The sequence below is a fragment of the Mirounga angustirostris genome, unplaced genomic scaffold (assembly GCF_029215605.1).
Source record: "Mirounga angustirostris isolate CCGP_5_RB_7025 unplaced genomic scaffold, mMirAng1.0.hap1 SCAF_5, whole genome shotgun sequence".
Lineage (NCBI taxonomy): Eukaryota > Metazoa > Chordata > Mammalia > Carnivora > Phocidae > Mirounga > Mirounga angustirostris.
The window spans coordinates 38650023-38666189 of NW_026991713.1; the positions used below are offsets into that span (position 1 = coordinate 38650023).

General features: G+C 34.9%; 1 protein-coding gene across 10 annotated transcripts in view; it reads left to right on the forward strand.

Annotated features, from left to right (window-relative positions):
- PPP1R12A (protein phosphatase 1 regulatory subunit 12A) overlaps nucleotides 1-16167 on the forward strand; it is a 144444-nt gene that overhangs the window by 66783 nt on the left and 61494 nt on the right. For all 10 annotated transcript variants that reach the window (XM_064590843.1, XM_054506904.2, XM_054506903.2 and 7 more), the window contains exons 3-5: nucleotides 503-621; nucleotides 10340-10499; nucleotides 14630-14774. In XM_064590843.1, coding sequence (XP_064446913.1) covers nucleotides 503-621; nucleotides 10340-10499; nucleotides 14630-14774 — 424 coding nt within the window. The remainder of the gene's footprint in view (nucleotides 1-502; nucleotides 622-10339; nucleotides 10500-14629; nucleotides 14775-16167) is intronic.

Genomic DNA, 16167 nt, shown 5'->3' on the forward strand with positions numbered 1-16167 from the left:
TTTGATTTCGGCTCAGGTTAGGATCTCAGGGTCCTGGGATTGAGCCCCACGTTGGGCCTATGCTCAGTGGATTCTCTCTCTCCCTCTGTACCCCACACGCACATTCTCTCTCTCTCTCTCAAATAAATAAATAAATAAATAAATCTTAAAAAAAAAAAACTATCATATATGGCATGAGACTGGGAGCATGGATATCAGTTAGGAAACCAATCAGTATGGAGGTAATGAAAAATTTAGTGGGGACAGTCTGAAATGATCCTATGGAAGACTTTCTAATTATCCTTAAATAACATTTTTGTATTCATAAGGCAATGTATGTGCATTATAGAAAAATTAGGAAATATAAATTAAAATAAAAAAACATGTTCTACTTTTTTAAAACAAATTAATGCATCTATCCTTGATTTTTAGTGTTGCTCTTATGTAGGAGTTATCTCATTTGTTATGCCTTTAGTCTTAATGATACCGTCATTTCTTAACTGTTTTCCCTTTCATTTTACAGATTTTTGATTGGTCAGGGAGCACATGTAGGAGCTGTCAACAGTGAAGGAGACACACCATTAGATATTGCTGAGGAGGAGGCAATGGAAGAGCTACTTCAAAATGAAGTTAATCGGCAAGGTAATGTAAAAGCGACCTAAATGGGAAGAAATGTTTAAAACTGTTTTAGAAAGAATATGAACTTGACTTTTTCAATAAAATAATTGTTGGTACTGAAGGGGAAATCATAATTTGAGTGGAAAAAAATCACCTTCCATAGCAATATGTGTAGCATTAGTCTGTTTGAAAAAAATATATGATTCTCAATTCTCCATCTTTTTTTTTTTTTAAGATTTTATTTATTTGCGAGAGAGAATGAGAGACAGAGAGCATGAGAGGGAGGAGGGTCAGAGGGAGAAGCAGACTCCCTGCTGAGCAGGGAGCCCGATGCGGGACTCGATCCCGGGACTCCAGGATCACGACCTGAGCCGAAGGCAGTCGCTTAACCAACTGAGCCACCCAGGCGCCCTCTCCATCTTTTTAATATTTTTAAAATTGAAAGAAGAATCGTAAGTTGTAGGATCAGACACAAAATTATGTGGTAAAAGAAGCTTTGGAGAGAAAATAGGCAAAGAGGATAGGGAAGCGCGCAGGATGAATGAGATACGTTACAAATTTAAATAGAGAGGTAGTAGTATTTAAGCTAAGATCTGAATGATGTGAGGGGATGAATCATGCATCTGGGGAAAGAACATTCCAGACAGGGAGCTACAAGTGCAAGGATGGGAGGGTGCATGGTTTATTCAGAGAAGCAATAAGTAGACTAGTCTGACTAAAGTATGCAAAACAAGGAAGAGGCTGGAGGGAGATGATGTCACAGAGGTAACAGTGAACCATACCACATCAAGGCCTTGTGGGCCGTTGGAATGACTTTGGCTTTTAGGCAGAGAGAAGTAGGGAGCCAGTGGAGGAATTGAGGTAGAGGAGTGACATGATCCGACTTACTTTAGAAAGGATCTCTGTGGCTGTTGTGTTGAGAATAGATTGTAGGAAAGTAAGGGCAGAAATAGGTGGTGGTGGACAAAGTGATGAGAAAAGGTTGGATTTTAGATATATTTTGAAGGTTTGTTCAAGAGAATTATTGAGTGATTAAGTGTAGGGTATGCAAGAAAGAAGGTATAAATGAGATATGAATATTGTGGGAAAAGTAGGTTTTATGGGGAAAGTTCAGGGATTTATTTTCAGATACGTCGAGTTTGTTTTGCTGATTAGATATTTAAGCAGTTGAATCTGTGAATCTCCAGGTACAGGCTGGAGATACAAATTTGAGAGACATCAGTTTATAGATGAGGAGTAATTGTTTATGGGTAGAGTTTTATTTAGAAGAAATGAGTATTCTAAACTGATGGTGGTAATAATAGTTTCACAACTCTGCAAATATACTAAAAACCACTGAACTGTATATCATAAATGTATATGAATTGTATCTTGAGATATATATATAATACATATTTATGTTTTATGTGTCTAGCAATTCTTTTTTGGGGGTACATACTCAAAAAGTTAAAAGGAAGGTTTCAAAAAGATATTTGTACACCCATGTTTATAACAGCGTTATTCACATAAGCAAAAGATGGAGGTAAACCAAATGTCTGTCAATGGATGAGTAAATAAACAAAATGTGGTATGTACATACAATGGACTATTAATTCAGCATTAAAAAGGAAATTCTGACACATACTGTAGCATGGATGAACCTTGGGGACATGATGGTAAACAAAATAAGACAGTCACAAAAAGACAAATACTGTATGATTCCACTTACATGAAGTACTTCAGGAGTCAGATTAATAGAGAAAGTAAGTAGAATGATGGCTGTCAAGGAGATGGGAATGGGGGTTTTTGATTAATGGGTGTAGCATTTCAGTTTTGCAAGATGAAAAGAGTTCTAGAGATGGGTTGCACAACAGTGTAAATGTACTTAGCACTACTGAAATGCATACTTAAAAATGTTAAGATGATAAATTTTATGTTATGTGTACTTTACAATTAAAATTAATAATTAAAATTAATATGTATAAATAAAATTATTCTGTATGATTTCCACTGTATTCCATTATGTTTAGGCAGTGATTAAATGAGTATTATCAGAAGAGAACTGTTTTACTAAGGTGTTAAAAGATAAAGGAAAGGTATGGAATATTGTTTTAGAAGGTAGGCACTTACTGAAGTATGGTTGATCATGAAATAGAAGCAAAGGAGTAGAAGCTAAGTTAGTACCTTGAAAAGAGATTTTTTTTCCTGGAATTAGGAAAATTCATAATGACCCTAAATGTTTTTAAAAAAATCTTAAGGGGCGCCCGGGTGACTCATTTGGTTAAGTGTCCAACTCCTGATTTCAGCTCAGGTCATGATCTCGGGGTCGTGAGTTCGAGCCCCACGTCAGGGCTCCATGCTGAGCTTGGAGTCTGCTTAAGATTCTCTCTCTCCCTCCCCCCCACTGCCCGTCCCCCCTCCAAATGTGTGTGCACTCTCTCTTTCTCTCTCTCTCTTAAAAATAAAAATAATAATAATAATCTTAAGACACTGAAGCTGATAAGATATTTTAGTGCCTAAACAGAGTTGAGGCATTGTAACAGGTAGTTAGAAGGTCCCTGGAGCCCAGGAGAAACAGGGCATACATTAGAAAAGTAGTTAAAAACTGGGGCTTGGATAAGTACACAGAAGAGCTTTTAACAGGAATGTTCTAGACAGGCATTTTGGAGTAACAGGATAGTCAAGGCTTGAGGAAACTGGAAAATGGATATAAGGCATCACAACCTGGAAAGAAGACTGCCTTACCTGCCCATATCTTGCTCTGATGAAAGCCTAGATGGATAGCTAACCATTTCCTGTTAAACACTAGTTAAAATAAATCTTTTTATACTGCCTAATATTAGCAATTATCATGTGCTAGGAAGGGCATGGAGATGTACTGAAAACTTCTTGCCTTTGGTTTCCTTGTATATAAAGGAAGCTTTTTGCAAGACTGATTTTAATTGTAATGATTCGTTCAGTATTGGTTAATATGCCGGCAAATGCTCCGGGTGCTGGGTATGGAAAAGACAGAAAGGAAGAAAGAAGACAATCTTTATTCTTCAGGATTTCACAGCATATCAGAAGTGGCAGATATATATAAACAGAGCTTAACAATGCAGTGTGCTATGTGCTAAAATATAGATAGGAACAGAAGGTTGTGGAAGAACAGAAAAGGCTATGACTAACTGCCTCCAATAGTCAGTAAAAATTTCAGAATGGTGACATTTGAGAATGAGTTTGCTTAGCAGAGAAAGGAGGTGGTGGACAAAAAAGGCCTATCAGGCAAGGGTGTATCAGCATGTGCAAAGAAAAGGAATTGGAGACATAGCATATGCGGAGAACTCATTAGAATTGTAATCGAAATGCAAAGTCAAGACAAAATTAGTAGGAGGGTGAGACCTGAAAAAATTAGGCTGGAGCCAGATGGTGAAGGACATCCATTTTGTAGACATTAGATGCAGCAAGGATCTCCAAGCAGGAAATGGACTTGATTGAATTTGGTCTTTAGTAATAACAGCTGATGGCAGTTTGGAGGATGATTTAAAATGGGGATTACATGGTGGCATATCTTCCTCCAGGAAGGCTCTTAAATTATTCCAGCTGAAAGATGAGGACAAAACAATTACATTTAAGATAGAAAAGAGCAGGGCTGTCTTGAGGAAGTATTAAGGTAAAATTAAAACACTAGGATGAATAATTGAATGTGGAGATAAAGGAAGAATTGAGACCAACTATTTGCCTCCTTAAGTTTCCAGTTTAAGAATTAATGATGGCTGGGGTGCCTGGGTGGCTCAATTGGTTGATCATCTGACTTCGGCTCAGCTCGTGATCTCAGGGTCTTGGGATCAAGCCCCGCATAGAGCCTTGAACCCCGCATCAAGCCCCACGCCTCGCATCCGGCTCTGCATTGGGCTCCACGCTCAGCAGGGAGCCTGCTTGTCCCTCTCCCTCTGCCTTCCCCCCCTCCAACTCATGTTCTCTTTGTCTCTGTCTCAAATGAATAAATAAATAAAATCTTAAAAAAAAAAAAAAAAAGAATTGGGGCGCCTGGGTGACTCGGTTGGTTAAGCGTCTGCCTTTGGCTCGGGTCATGATTCTGGGATCCTGGGATCAAGCCCCATGTCGGGCTCCATGCTCAGCAGGGAGCCTGCTTCTCTCCCTCTGAAACACCCCCTGCTTGTGCTCTTTCTCTCTGTTGAACAAATAAGTTAAAAAGAAAAGAATTAATGATGGCTAAATTCATATGGGAAAATATGGGCTGAAGTAGGAACAGATTTAGGGAGTACATGAGTTTGTTTTGGGATATACTGAGTTTGTGGTAGCTAAAGGACATTCACATAACAATATTTGGTACATTGTTGGAACTTAAGAGATGTCACAATGGAAAATGTAAATCTGGGAGAATAATAGATGACGGGGAGTTCTGAGAAATAGATGAGATGACTTTGGAACTGAAAAGTGAAAAGCTAATACTAATAATAGTAGTTAACTCTTACTAAATGCTGACAATGTATGCCACGCATTGAGCCAATTGGTTTTAAGTGCCTCCTTTCATTTTATCCTCACAACAATGCTAAGAGATGACTACTACTATTACCCTCATATTACACATGGCAAATTGAGAATCAGTGATTTACCCAAGATCATACAGGTAGGAAGTAGTACTGCAGTTCAGTCCCAAATAGTGTGATAGATCTCTTGAGCCCACACTCTTCATCACTGTACCATACTGTATTTTATTAAGAATGTCTCCTAGAACTCTGAACAACAAACAGGGTTCTAGAGGGGAGGGGGGTGGGAGGATGGGTAGCCTGGTGATGGGTATTGAGGAGGGCACATTCTGCATGGAGCACTGGGTGTTGTGCACAAACAATGAATCATGGAACACTTCATCTAAAACTAATGATGTAATGTATGGGGATTAACATAAGAATAAAAAAAAATTAAAAAAAATAAAAAAAGAATGTCTCCTAGAAAATACTTTATGGTATTCAGTTTATTCATATAATGGGAATACATGAACTTATATAGCATAACTTTGTTCCAGAGAAACAAATTATAGGGATATTTCTAATAGATTTTAATAATTATAAAAAGAGCACCTTCAATATACCTCTTATAGTGATAAGATTTCTAAAATTATTTATCCTGATATGAACGTTTTTATTTAATATTTTAAAATTCTTCAGTTCTTTCAGCTCTAATTTCTTAATAATATATTTGGTCAATAACTAGTTATGCTTAAGTAAATTGCCTTTGAAACTAGCAATGATTTGGAGTGCCCCACTGGCTCATTTGGTAGAGCATGAAACTCTTGATCTCAGGGTTGTGAGTTCAAGCCTCACATTGGGTGTAGAATTTACTTAAAAACAAAACAAAAGTAGTAACGATTGAGCCTTAGCTTAAAGTATTTCTGGCTTGTATTTTAATGCAATTGCCTTTATTTAGCTTGGGACACAAGTCAATCTTTGTATCTCCTAGCTGTGACCAAACTCCAATTTATTCTTATTTTTTCTCACCAAGAGATTTGGCTACATTTCAATCTTATATTTACTGTTTTTCAATAGTAGTAACGGATGTTAAATACTCTAATCACTTTATTATACCCAATTTAGTTTTGATATCTATTGTTTTCATTATTTAAAACCTTGCAATTGTAATAGGTAGGCTAAGGACCAATTAAATGCATTATAGAATTTTCTGTCTGTTAGACCATAAAACAAGAAAGGAGAAGCAGAATCATAGGCATTTAGAGCTGATAGTGATACTTAATACCTTGGTGCTTACTCCTGATCTAAACATTTCACATATCTCAATTAATTTAATCCTCACAACAACCTTAGGGGATAGGTGCTTTCATTACCCTTTTTTTACAAGTAAGTGTTTTGCAAATAAACTGAATATTAGCAGAGATTTAAGTATCTTGCCCAAAATAATAGAGCTAATAAGTGGCAGATGAGGGATTGAAACCCAGCAGTCTAGGTTCAATTTCAGTGTTCTTAGTCCATTATACTAATATTCAAAGAAGTTACGGCTTTCTCAAGGTCACTAGCTAGTTAAAACAGTGGAACTAGAAAAAAAGTATTGTAATATGTAGTACAGTAAGGGTTTTTTTTTCTTCTAGATTTTAATTAACTAAAGCAGGGCCTATAACTAATCAGTAGCATTTAAATTTTTTTAAAATATGAAAGTAAGTTTTTCTTTCTAACTGGATTTTCTTAAGCATAAGAAATTTCCCTTCACACATACTTTAATTTTAAACATGTGTTGCTTGTTTTTACATATAATTTATATGAGCATGATTTGGAGGCAAAAGAGGTAATTGCTTTGTAATTAGATAAAGATAGCATGAAACTAGGCAAATCCAGAAGTGAGAAGTATATATTTTTTAATTTCAGGTCCAGAGGAAATTTAGAATAGTAAAAGATAATAAAAGTAAGAATATTCAAGATGGTAAAGACAAAAAGCATAATGATAATAAAGAGTTCTGTGTTTTAAAAGACTTACAGTAAAATATAAAGCATAAGAAAATAAATCAGTCTGAGAAAAATCATTTAGTAAAAATGTTATATTTAATGTATTATAATTATAACTTTATAATTTCTTTTATGAATAACATTAGAAGTCATCTTAAATAATATGAGATGATTATCTTTCGGTAGGAAGTTTTTGATAATATAATTGATTCATTATGAAATGGTAATACTTTTTAAATAACAGTTATAGGTTTTGTTCATTACACATATATAGTCTTTTTGGGAAATATTTTTTTTTTTTTAATTCACTTATTCACTTAGAGAACACGAGTGGGAGGGGCAGAGGGAGAGGAAGAGCGAATCTCAAGCTGAGTCCGCACTGAACGTGAGCCCCACTTGCGACTCAATCCCACAACCCTGAGATCACCACCTGAGCTGAAACCAAGAGTTGGACACTCAACCGATTGCACCACCCAGGCGCCCCCTTTTTTGGGAAATCTTATTGCAAGTTTCTTTCAGATGTGATGAGATATAACAGTCTCTAGTTTGAAGATGACTTTACCTGTACTTAATGTAATTTGGGGATTTTAAAAATGTTTTCAATTATGGTCTACTTTTTAAAAGTTGAGCTTCAGTTGAATGGTTTAGTTGTGCCTTGAATAATTGGTAATTTGCTTAGGCAAGGGAAGGATAACAGACCATGTAGAAGATAATAGCTTGCACAACAGCACACAAACATGATGTACTTGGGGACCTTGGTGGAGATCTAGATGGTAAGAACACTGGGTGATGCTGTAAGAGAAAGAGTAGATGTTAAAAGTGTATTGAGGGCGCCTGGGTGGCTCAGATGGTTAAGCGTCTGCCTTCGGCTCAGGTCATGATCTCAGGGTCCTGGGATCGAGTCCCGCATCGGGCTCCCTGCTCCTTGGGAGCCTGCTTCTCCCTCTGCCTTTCTCTCTCGCTCTGTCTCTCATGAATTTAAAAAAAAAAAAAAAGTGTATTGAGACCAAATCATATAAAAGGCTTTGTCTACTACACAAAAGAGCTTGAGTTTTGTCTTACAGGGCGTGAGCAGCCATTGACAAATTTATGTAGAAATGTGAATGATTATATTTTGATATGGAAAAACTGGGCTGGCATTGGTGTAGGAAATGAATCAGAAGGTACTGAGGTTGAGTGAGTAAAGGGCCAGTAGTAGTAGTAGTTAAAGTGTGGGATATAGGACATGAACTAAGATGGTGATGAACTATGATACCATCAAGATGACAAGTCTAGGAGATGGCAATTCAGAGTCTGTGAACTAACTGGATGAGGGCTGGGAATAAAGGTAGAGGGAAGGGTTAAGGATGTCTTCCAGGTTGCTGGGTAAGTAGTGGTACCTAGTACATTAAATACAAGACAGGCAGCAAGCTGACTGGCTAGGAAAATTGAATTAAGATTTTAGCGTTAAGTTTCAGATGCCTGTGGCATATAATTTTATTATATTATTTCCCTAGTCTTGACTCTTTTCCATTCTCCAAGCTCAGATATCCAACTGACTACTTGATATCCAGTTAATATATGTCTGTCAGGGCATCTCAAACTTCACATTTCTCATATTGAAAATTTAATTTTTCCAGTTGCTCAGGCTGAAAACCTTTGATTCATATGTGACTTCTCTTTTTCTCCTACATCCAAACTAACAACAAATTCTGTTGGTGTACCTTGAAGAATCCAGAATCTAATCTCTTTACTACCTTAACTACTACCCTAGTTTAAGTAAGCTACTATCATCTCTTGTCTGAATTATTGTAGTAGCCTCCAATTTGATACCTCGGTTTCTTTTCTTAACTTTTCAGCTTAAGTCAGATTGTGTCACTCTGCTCATTGTTCTCACTACTCTGTAGATACCCTGGCCTTCTAAACAGAACATTTCAAGCAGGCTTCTACCTCAGAGACTACTACTAGGACTTCCCTATGCTGAAATGCCTCCCAGATTAGAGTATGACTGTCACTCTATTTTTTGCTGTAATGTCACCTTATCAAAGAGACTTCTTTACCAAACCATATAAAACAAGTTGGTTTTTTTTTTTATCATTACCCTCTGTCCCTTTACCTTGCTTTGTTTTTCTTCACATACAGATTATTTTCTGCCATCTAATAAGTTCACTTCTATACCCATTGCACCTTATAAGAAGTACCTGACATCTAGTAGGCACTCGGTACATATTGAATGGGTGGGTGAATGGATAAATGGATGAATGAAAGAAAAAAAAATCCTGACCAGACAGTTGGGTAGATGGATATGAATTATAGGAGAGATCTTAGCTGAGAAGATGTGTGTGTGTGTGTGTGTGTGTGTGTATAATTGTTTTTACCCATGTATTCATTCATCATGTAGTTAGTATACATTTACTGATCCCTTTTACCTCTGTATTAGGTACTCATCTAGACAGTGGGGATACAGGATAAAAAAGCAGTATCTTTACCTTTAATAAGTTCATAGGTTCCTGGAGTAAGACACACTATATAATTGCATTGTGGTGTATGCTGTTCATTAAATAGCCAGCAGTTGAAGTCCATGAGACCACATGAAATCATTTAGAAATTTCAGGATTATCTTTTCTACTTTAATTTTTTTCTCAAGATTTTGAGCTCTTTGAAGGTAAGAAAGAGGTAGAGTGTCCTGTTCCTTTTTTTTTTTTTTTAATTCTTCCCACTCTTACCATCTCAATCTAACTTAGTGCTTAATAAATGCTTTTAAGTGAATGAACATCTATATGACTTATTAAATTTATAATGCTGATACTAATAGTGAAGAATGTACTATGTTGGAAAAAGAAAGAGTTTGGTAGAGAATCTGTTTGAAAGTCTGGCAAATTTGAAAGTCATAAATTTTCTGAGTCAAAGTGTTCAATAAACATTTCTACCTAGTAGGCTAGAGTTCAGAGAACTGGTCAAAGCAGTTAGATAGAAATTTAAGACTTAATTACATTTTGTTTTGTCTTGTTTTTAAACTAAAGGATGATATACCTAAGGAAATAATCAAATTTTTAAAAACAAAAGGATTTATCAGAAAAGGTAAAAAAGAAAGCCAAAATAATACTGTGGGGCAAAAACTAAGTAATCAGTAGAGAAGGCTAATAAAATAGCTGCAGTATTACCACATTTCATTATTGAACCAGCTTGTTATTAGCAGCCCATTTTTTAAAAATAAAATTTCACTTTTAATTTTTATTTAAACTTGAAATGTTTTGAATAATTTTATTTCCCAACATAGAACATTTTCTATAAAGAAAAAATAAAAGCAATATTTATTTTATCAGGGGTTGATATAGAAGCAGCTCGAAAAGAAGAAGAACGGATAATGCTTAGAGATGCAAGACAGTGGCTAAATAGTGGTCACATAAATGATGTCCGGCATGCAAAATCTGGAGGGACAGCACTTCACGTTGCAGCTGCTAAAGGCTATACAGAAGTTTTAAAGTAAGTATTGTTTTTCACAGTCATTTTTCTAATTTGGTTTATTTTCTTTATTTCTTGTTCCTTTTCTTAAGATACCTGCAGACATTATTTTGAAACAGTTTATAAAAGTTATTTAATGTCTATTTATAGGAGAAAGAGAAAACTACCTTGAATATTATTGGTTTATTTCTAAGGTTCTTTCTTTACTCTTGAATTTTGATTATTTTCTTTGGTTGCAATTTTCCACTACGTCAAAGTGTCAGACAACCATTATATGTTACCATCTGGGTTGATAAATTACTACAAAGTCATTTTGAGCTTCCCAGATTGGCTAACTCTGGTTACTGAGACTAAGAACAGTATTCTATATAACATAATCATCAAATTCAGAGAGCTTGATTCCTAATGAATATTCATTTACATGTAATTTATCTAAAATGCAGTTTTCTTTTTACTACATAACGCTGGGACTCAGAGTGCTTTTAGCATAATAATAAATATCAAGCCATGAGCAACTGAGACTTTATAGGTCTATGTATTGATCCACAAATTTCCTTGAAACAAAGCTCTTTTACATCACAATAAATTTTTTTCTTTTACTTATGCAGTGCAAAGGTGTTGGCAGCCATATGAAAAACACAATTCAGTGGGTAACTTTTGTTATATGTATCTGAAAGGAATTAAGACTAGCCCTCAGCAAAATCTTCTGCACCCTTTATGTTGTTATGTTTCACTGGAGCTTCTAATATCAAACTATTCTTTTTATTTCACCTTCTCAGTAAAAACAGTTAAGTTTAACTGGGTCAGCTATTCCCAAGTTTTCTCCTTTTTTCAGTCCCTACTCACTTCAATAACTGAAGCCTTCTAGAATAGTCCAGTTAACTTTTAATTACCTCTTCTTGTCCTCTGTGTTTCTCTCTTTAATCCAAAACTTAGCAAACTTTCAGACGCCATTAGGTCACAAATGAACTTAGTGACTTGACAACAGCATTTTTTTTTTAATTGAAATATTAGAGAATTGCATATGGTAAAGGTAATATTTTTTGAGTACTAGTTGCACTGTAAAATAGTTTTCTAGACAGCTTCCGAGTGGTCTTTATAATTAGGTTATCTAGGCTCTTAAAATTCTTTATTAAGATTCTCAGTGGGGATTGAGATATATTTTAAACTCCTCAAATTAGTACATGAGACCATAAGTCATCCTCTTTTAAGCTAAGCTGCTACCATTGCTCCTCAGGCATGCATTATTCCAACTATATATATATATATATATATCTACTTGAAGTTCTGTCATGATGTCTTAATGCCTGCTTTGTTTCTGTCTAGATACCTCATTCACCATCTCTTCAACTTGGAGGCAAATTCCTTTCGATCCTTTGACTCAGTTCAAGGCTCTTAAGCCTATGAAAAAAACATGTTCAACCTTATTCATAATAAGTACAGATAAAGCTACAATGAATTACCATTTTTCATCTGTCATATTGGCAAAGATTGAAATGTTGACACACTGTGTTGGCAAGGTTGGGGAAAAGGCACTCTTACATTACTGGTGAAAGTATGACAATTGAACAGATTCTATCAAAGTAACAGTTATTCTTTGGCTTAGCAGTTAGTTCTACCTCTAGAAATTTTTTTTTATAGATATTTTCACAGGAAATAAGGTATGTGGTAACAGTGTTATTTATAATAGGAGTAGGAGAATGTTGAATAAATTTGATACCTCCTTTCAGTGAATACTCTTGTAGCAATTAAAACACTATATATAGATATAGAAGGAGCACTAGGATGTATTAACTTTAAAAAAAAAAAAACAAGGACAGAAGGATTCATCATTTGTGTTTATATTTTAAAATTTTAGGGGCATCTGGCTGGCTCAGTCGGTGGAACATACAACTCTTGGTCTCAGGGTTGTGGTTTTGAGCCCCATGTTGGGTGTATAGGTTACTTAAAGTTAAAATCTTTAAGAAAAAAAAATTTTTTAATTGTATTTGCTGATATATACATAAAATCTCTTTAAGGATCCAATCAAATTTAGTAGTACAGTTATATAAGGGAGGGGAAACTGGTTGGCTAAAGGTCAGCAGTGGGAGTGTGACTTCCCTATATAGCCATTTATTCTTTTTTATTTTTGAACTTCGTAAATATATTACTTATGAAAATAAGTACAAATATGTATGAAGTGAAAAATAAATAGAAGATATTGGTTTCAAATGTAACTTCTCCCCACTTGTTACCCGTATCACTTTCCCCACATACACAACCCCTTTCAATTGATCTTCATGCTTTTCAACTCTGTACTGCCATTGCATCTCTATCACAGAAACTGTCTTTGAGGGTTGATTGTTTTCTTGACCTTTGTCCTCCATTTGAAGCTCCTTGAATATAATAAACACTGTCTTATTATTTTGAGTATTGTGTAGCCTGGCATATAGAGAGAGCCATATGTTTATTGGGGGAAAAAAAATTTTCTACCTTTCTGTCTTGCCTCTCCACATAGACTCCCAAGTACTTATAATTTTTGTCACTCAGAATATTTAACATTATATGGGGCGCCTGGGTGGCTCAGTTGGTTAAGTGACTGCCTTCGGCTCAGGTCATGATCCTAGAGTCCCTGGATCGAGTCCCACATCGGGCTCCCCCTGGATCGAGTCCCACATCGGGCTCCTTGCTTAGCAGGGAGTCCGCTTCTCCCTCTGACCCTCCCCCCTCTTGTGCTCTCTCTCTCTCTCAAATAAATAAATAAAATCTTTAAAAAAAAAATAAAGCTTTAAAAAAAAATATTTAACATAGTTCATATTTTCTAATGGGGGATATATTTTTTATCTTTTATATATTTTTATATCTTCTAGTATTCTGTCTCTTTATTAAACTCTTAATAAAGTTTCTGATAATGTATGTTAATGGACTTTTTTTTTTAACTTTCAGCTGTTAGCTTGTTCTTTAGATTGGAGGCTCTTAAATGTTGGTCTACAGGCAGGTAACGGGACTTACTAAAAATATAAATTGGCAGAGCCCATCTCCCAGTATGCTGCTTAATTCCATAGGACTGTGGTGGAGTTGGGGAATTTTCTTTTTTTTTTTTTTTTAAACAAGCTCTTAAGATGGTTTTGTTTTGGATCCAGAATTGGAAATGGCTGCTTTAGATATTCTTAGGAAATAGGGGATCAGTTCGTGAAATATAAATAAATGAAGGGTTATGTATTAGCTATCACTACCACCTCCTGTAGGTAAAAAGAAGCCCTTCTCAAGCTCAACTTCTTGGAAAGTAAGGTACAGGTCAACCAGATTTCATGAGTTATAAAGTATTTACTGTCTGCCTGTGTGTGTGAGGCTGTGTTATGTGCAATTTATAGACCTATTCTTTGCTCTCTGAGCTTAATTTCTAAATAAAATAAAGGTTAATGTCAATATACAGTTAGGAGGGCATACTAACATAATTTATACAGTTCTTTGCATTGTATTAAAATGTATTCCTCTTTTCTAGCTTTGTTGATAATTAGAATATCTGCTTTCTACTGCTGCAGAGAAGTAGAATCGACCCCTCGAATATTTGTTTTGCTTTGTTTTGTTCCTAACAGATTGTCATTTTCCTATGAAAATTACCCATGGTAGATCATTAAGGTTTGTGAAAGTTTTCACAAACTAGTTCCTCAACTGCAAGGCAACAGAAAAACTATAAAATAAATTTGTTTGATCCCAGTATATTTTTAGAACATATTTAGCTTGCGATGATATGTTATATGGACACCTGAAGACATTCCCTCAATAAATCAGTTTAACATACAAATTGATCCAGGAGTTTTTGAGTTCACATTGAAAAATTATTGGCTTTCCTATGAAAATTTCAACTATAATTCATAATAACAAGAATTAATAAGTGTTTCACCTAACCATAAGACTTATTAGTCATTAGGAATTAATTAAAGTTGAATGCATTATTATGGCAGTAATTCAAGATCCTCATTGCCAGTGTTTTCTGAAAATTATTTTCTTTTGTCCTAGTTAATTCATTGAAGGGAAGGGAGAAGATGTGAACTGGGAAAAGAAATACATCACAAATTTCTGTTAACTTGCATGGTATAAAGCTAATGACTATGTTTGCTCATTTTTAGATTTATTAATGATTATCTAATTCACTGTAATTTCTTTAGACTTTTAATACAGGCAGGCTATGATGTTAATATTAAGGATTATGATGGCTGGACACCTCTTCATGCTGCTGCTCACTGGGGTAAAGAGGAAGCATGTCGAATTTTAGTGGACAATCTGTGTGATATGGAGATGGTCAACAAAGTGGTAGGCCTTTTAAATGTATTTTAAATATTTAAATTCTTAGAAATATCCAGTATGTATTTTAAATATTTAAGTTTTAGAAATAAAGGTTTTAGAAGTCTCAAAAATGTTGGAATATAAATTCTATAATTGTATTAAGTTGTATGAACTGTATAAAACAACATTTTATCAACCATTTATTGATTTTTATTATTAATTGTTTAAGTCTTTCTCAAATACCTGTGAGGTGGTTTTGGCCTTGTTCCTCAAAGAAAGAAGTATTACTCTGAGTAATCATATTACCATACATGATAGATTTGAGTACTTGGGAACTGAAAAATTAAGAAAATTTTGCATTTCTCTGCGAATGTTTTCTCCCATCATTCTGAGTTAGAACACATACAGAAATATATTTCTATTTCTCTTTAGCTGATAGTCTTTTAACAGCTTGCTTATAGTAGCTTTTTAAATGACATGGATAGTGGGGTCTTACAGCATGTGAGACTAGTAAAAACCATAAAGTTTTATCCCAAATAAAATAATTGAGATGCAACATCTAGTCCTAGTTTTGTGATGAGAAAACCATTTATGAGGTAAAAGTTTTACTTAATGTCACCCAGTTTGACCAATTACAAGGATTGTATTAGTTTTGCATAAAAAAAAAATCCACTTTGGTAGAGGGAAAGAAGGAGTGAATGTCATATAAGTGTTTTTTTTATAAAATCATGAACAGATTCAGGTTATCAGATTCCTTATTAGATCAGATATTTTTTCCTTTACTCCCTTCTAAGCACCATCAGTCAGTTCCAGTGTCACCAGTATTCCTATTAGTTCCTCCTATTCTGTGTTCATGATTCTTACCATCTGCCATCATTTTGGTAATCTGATTTCTCTATTTTTTATTATAATAGTTTTCTGTTTTGTAATCAGTATTAGAAGACAAATAAATGTTGATACTGTTAAATTTTAAGTTAAAAAGCCAGCTAATTTTAGCTTGGCAATTCATACTTCCTCTCCTTAGTGTAGAAATTCCCCCAGGAGTTGGAATTTTTCTGAAGAAATTAGTAAATACCTCTTATGTTCTAATGTCTGTTCTGCATTCCTGTCTCTCTCCCAAACAGTGTCCCTTAAAGGCCACTTGTTCATTGACATGGACAGTACTGATAATTGGTTCATTCATTGGTAGTGGCCTCCAGATAAGGACCAGGAGAGAGAAGCTTATTAATGGAAATGGTTTTCCAAAAATATTTTATCATTTTCCAGTTTAAACATGTTATATTTTGGTGACTCATAGACAATATATAGTATGTATGAAAAAAAATTTTTTTTTTTTAAGATTTTATTTATTTATTTGAGAGAGAGAGAGAGCACATGAGAGGGGGGGAGGGTCAGAGGGAGAAGCAGACTTCCTGCTGAG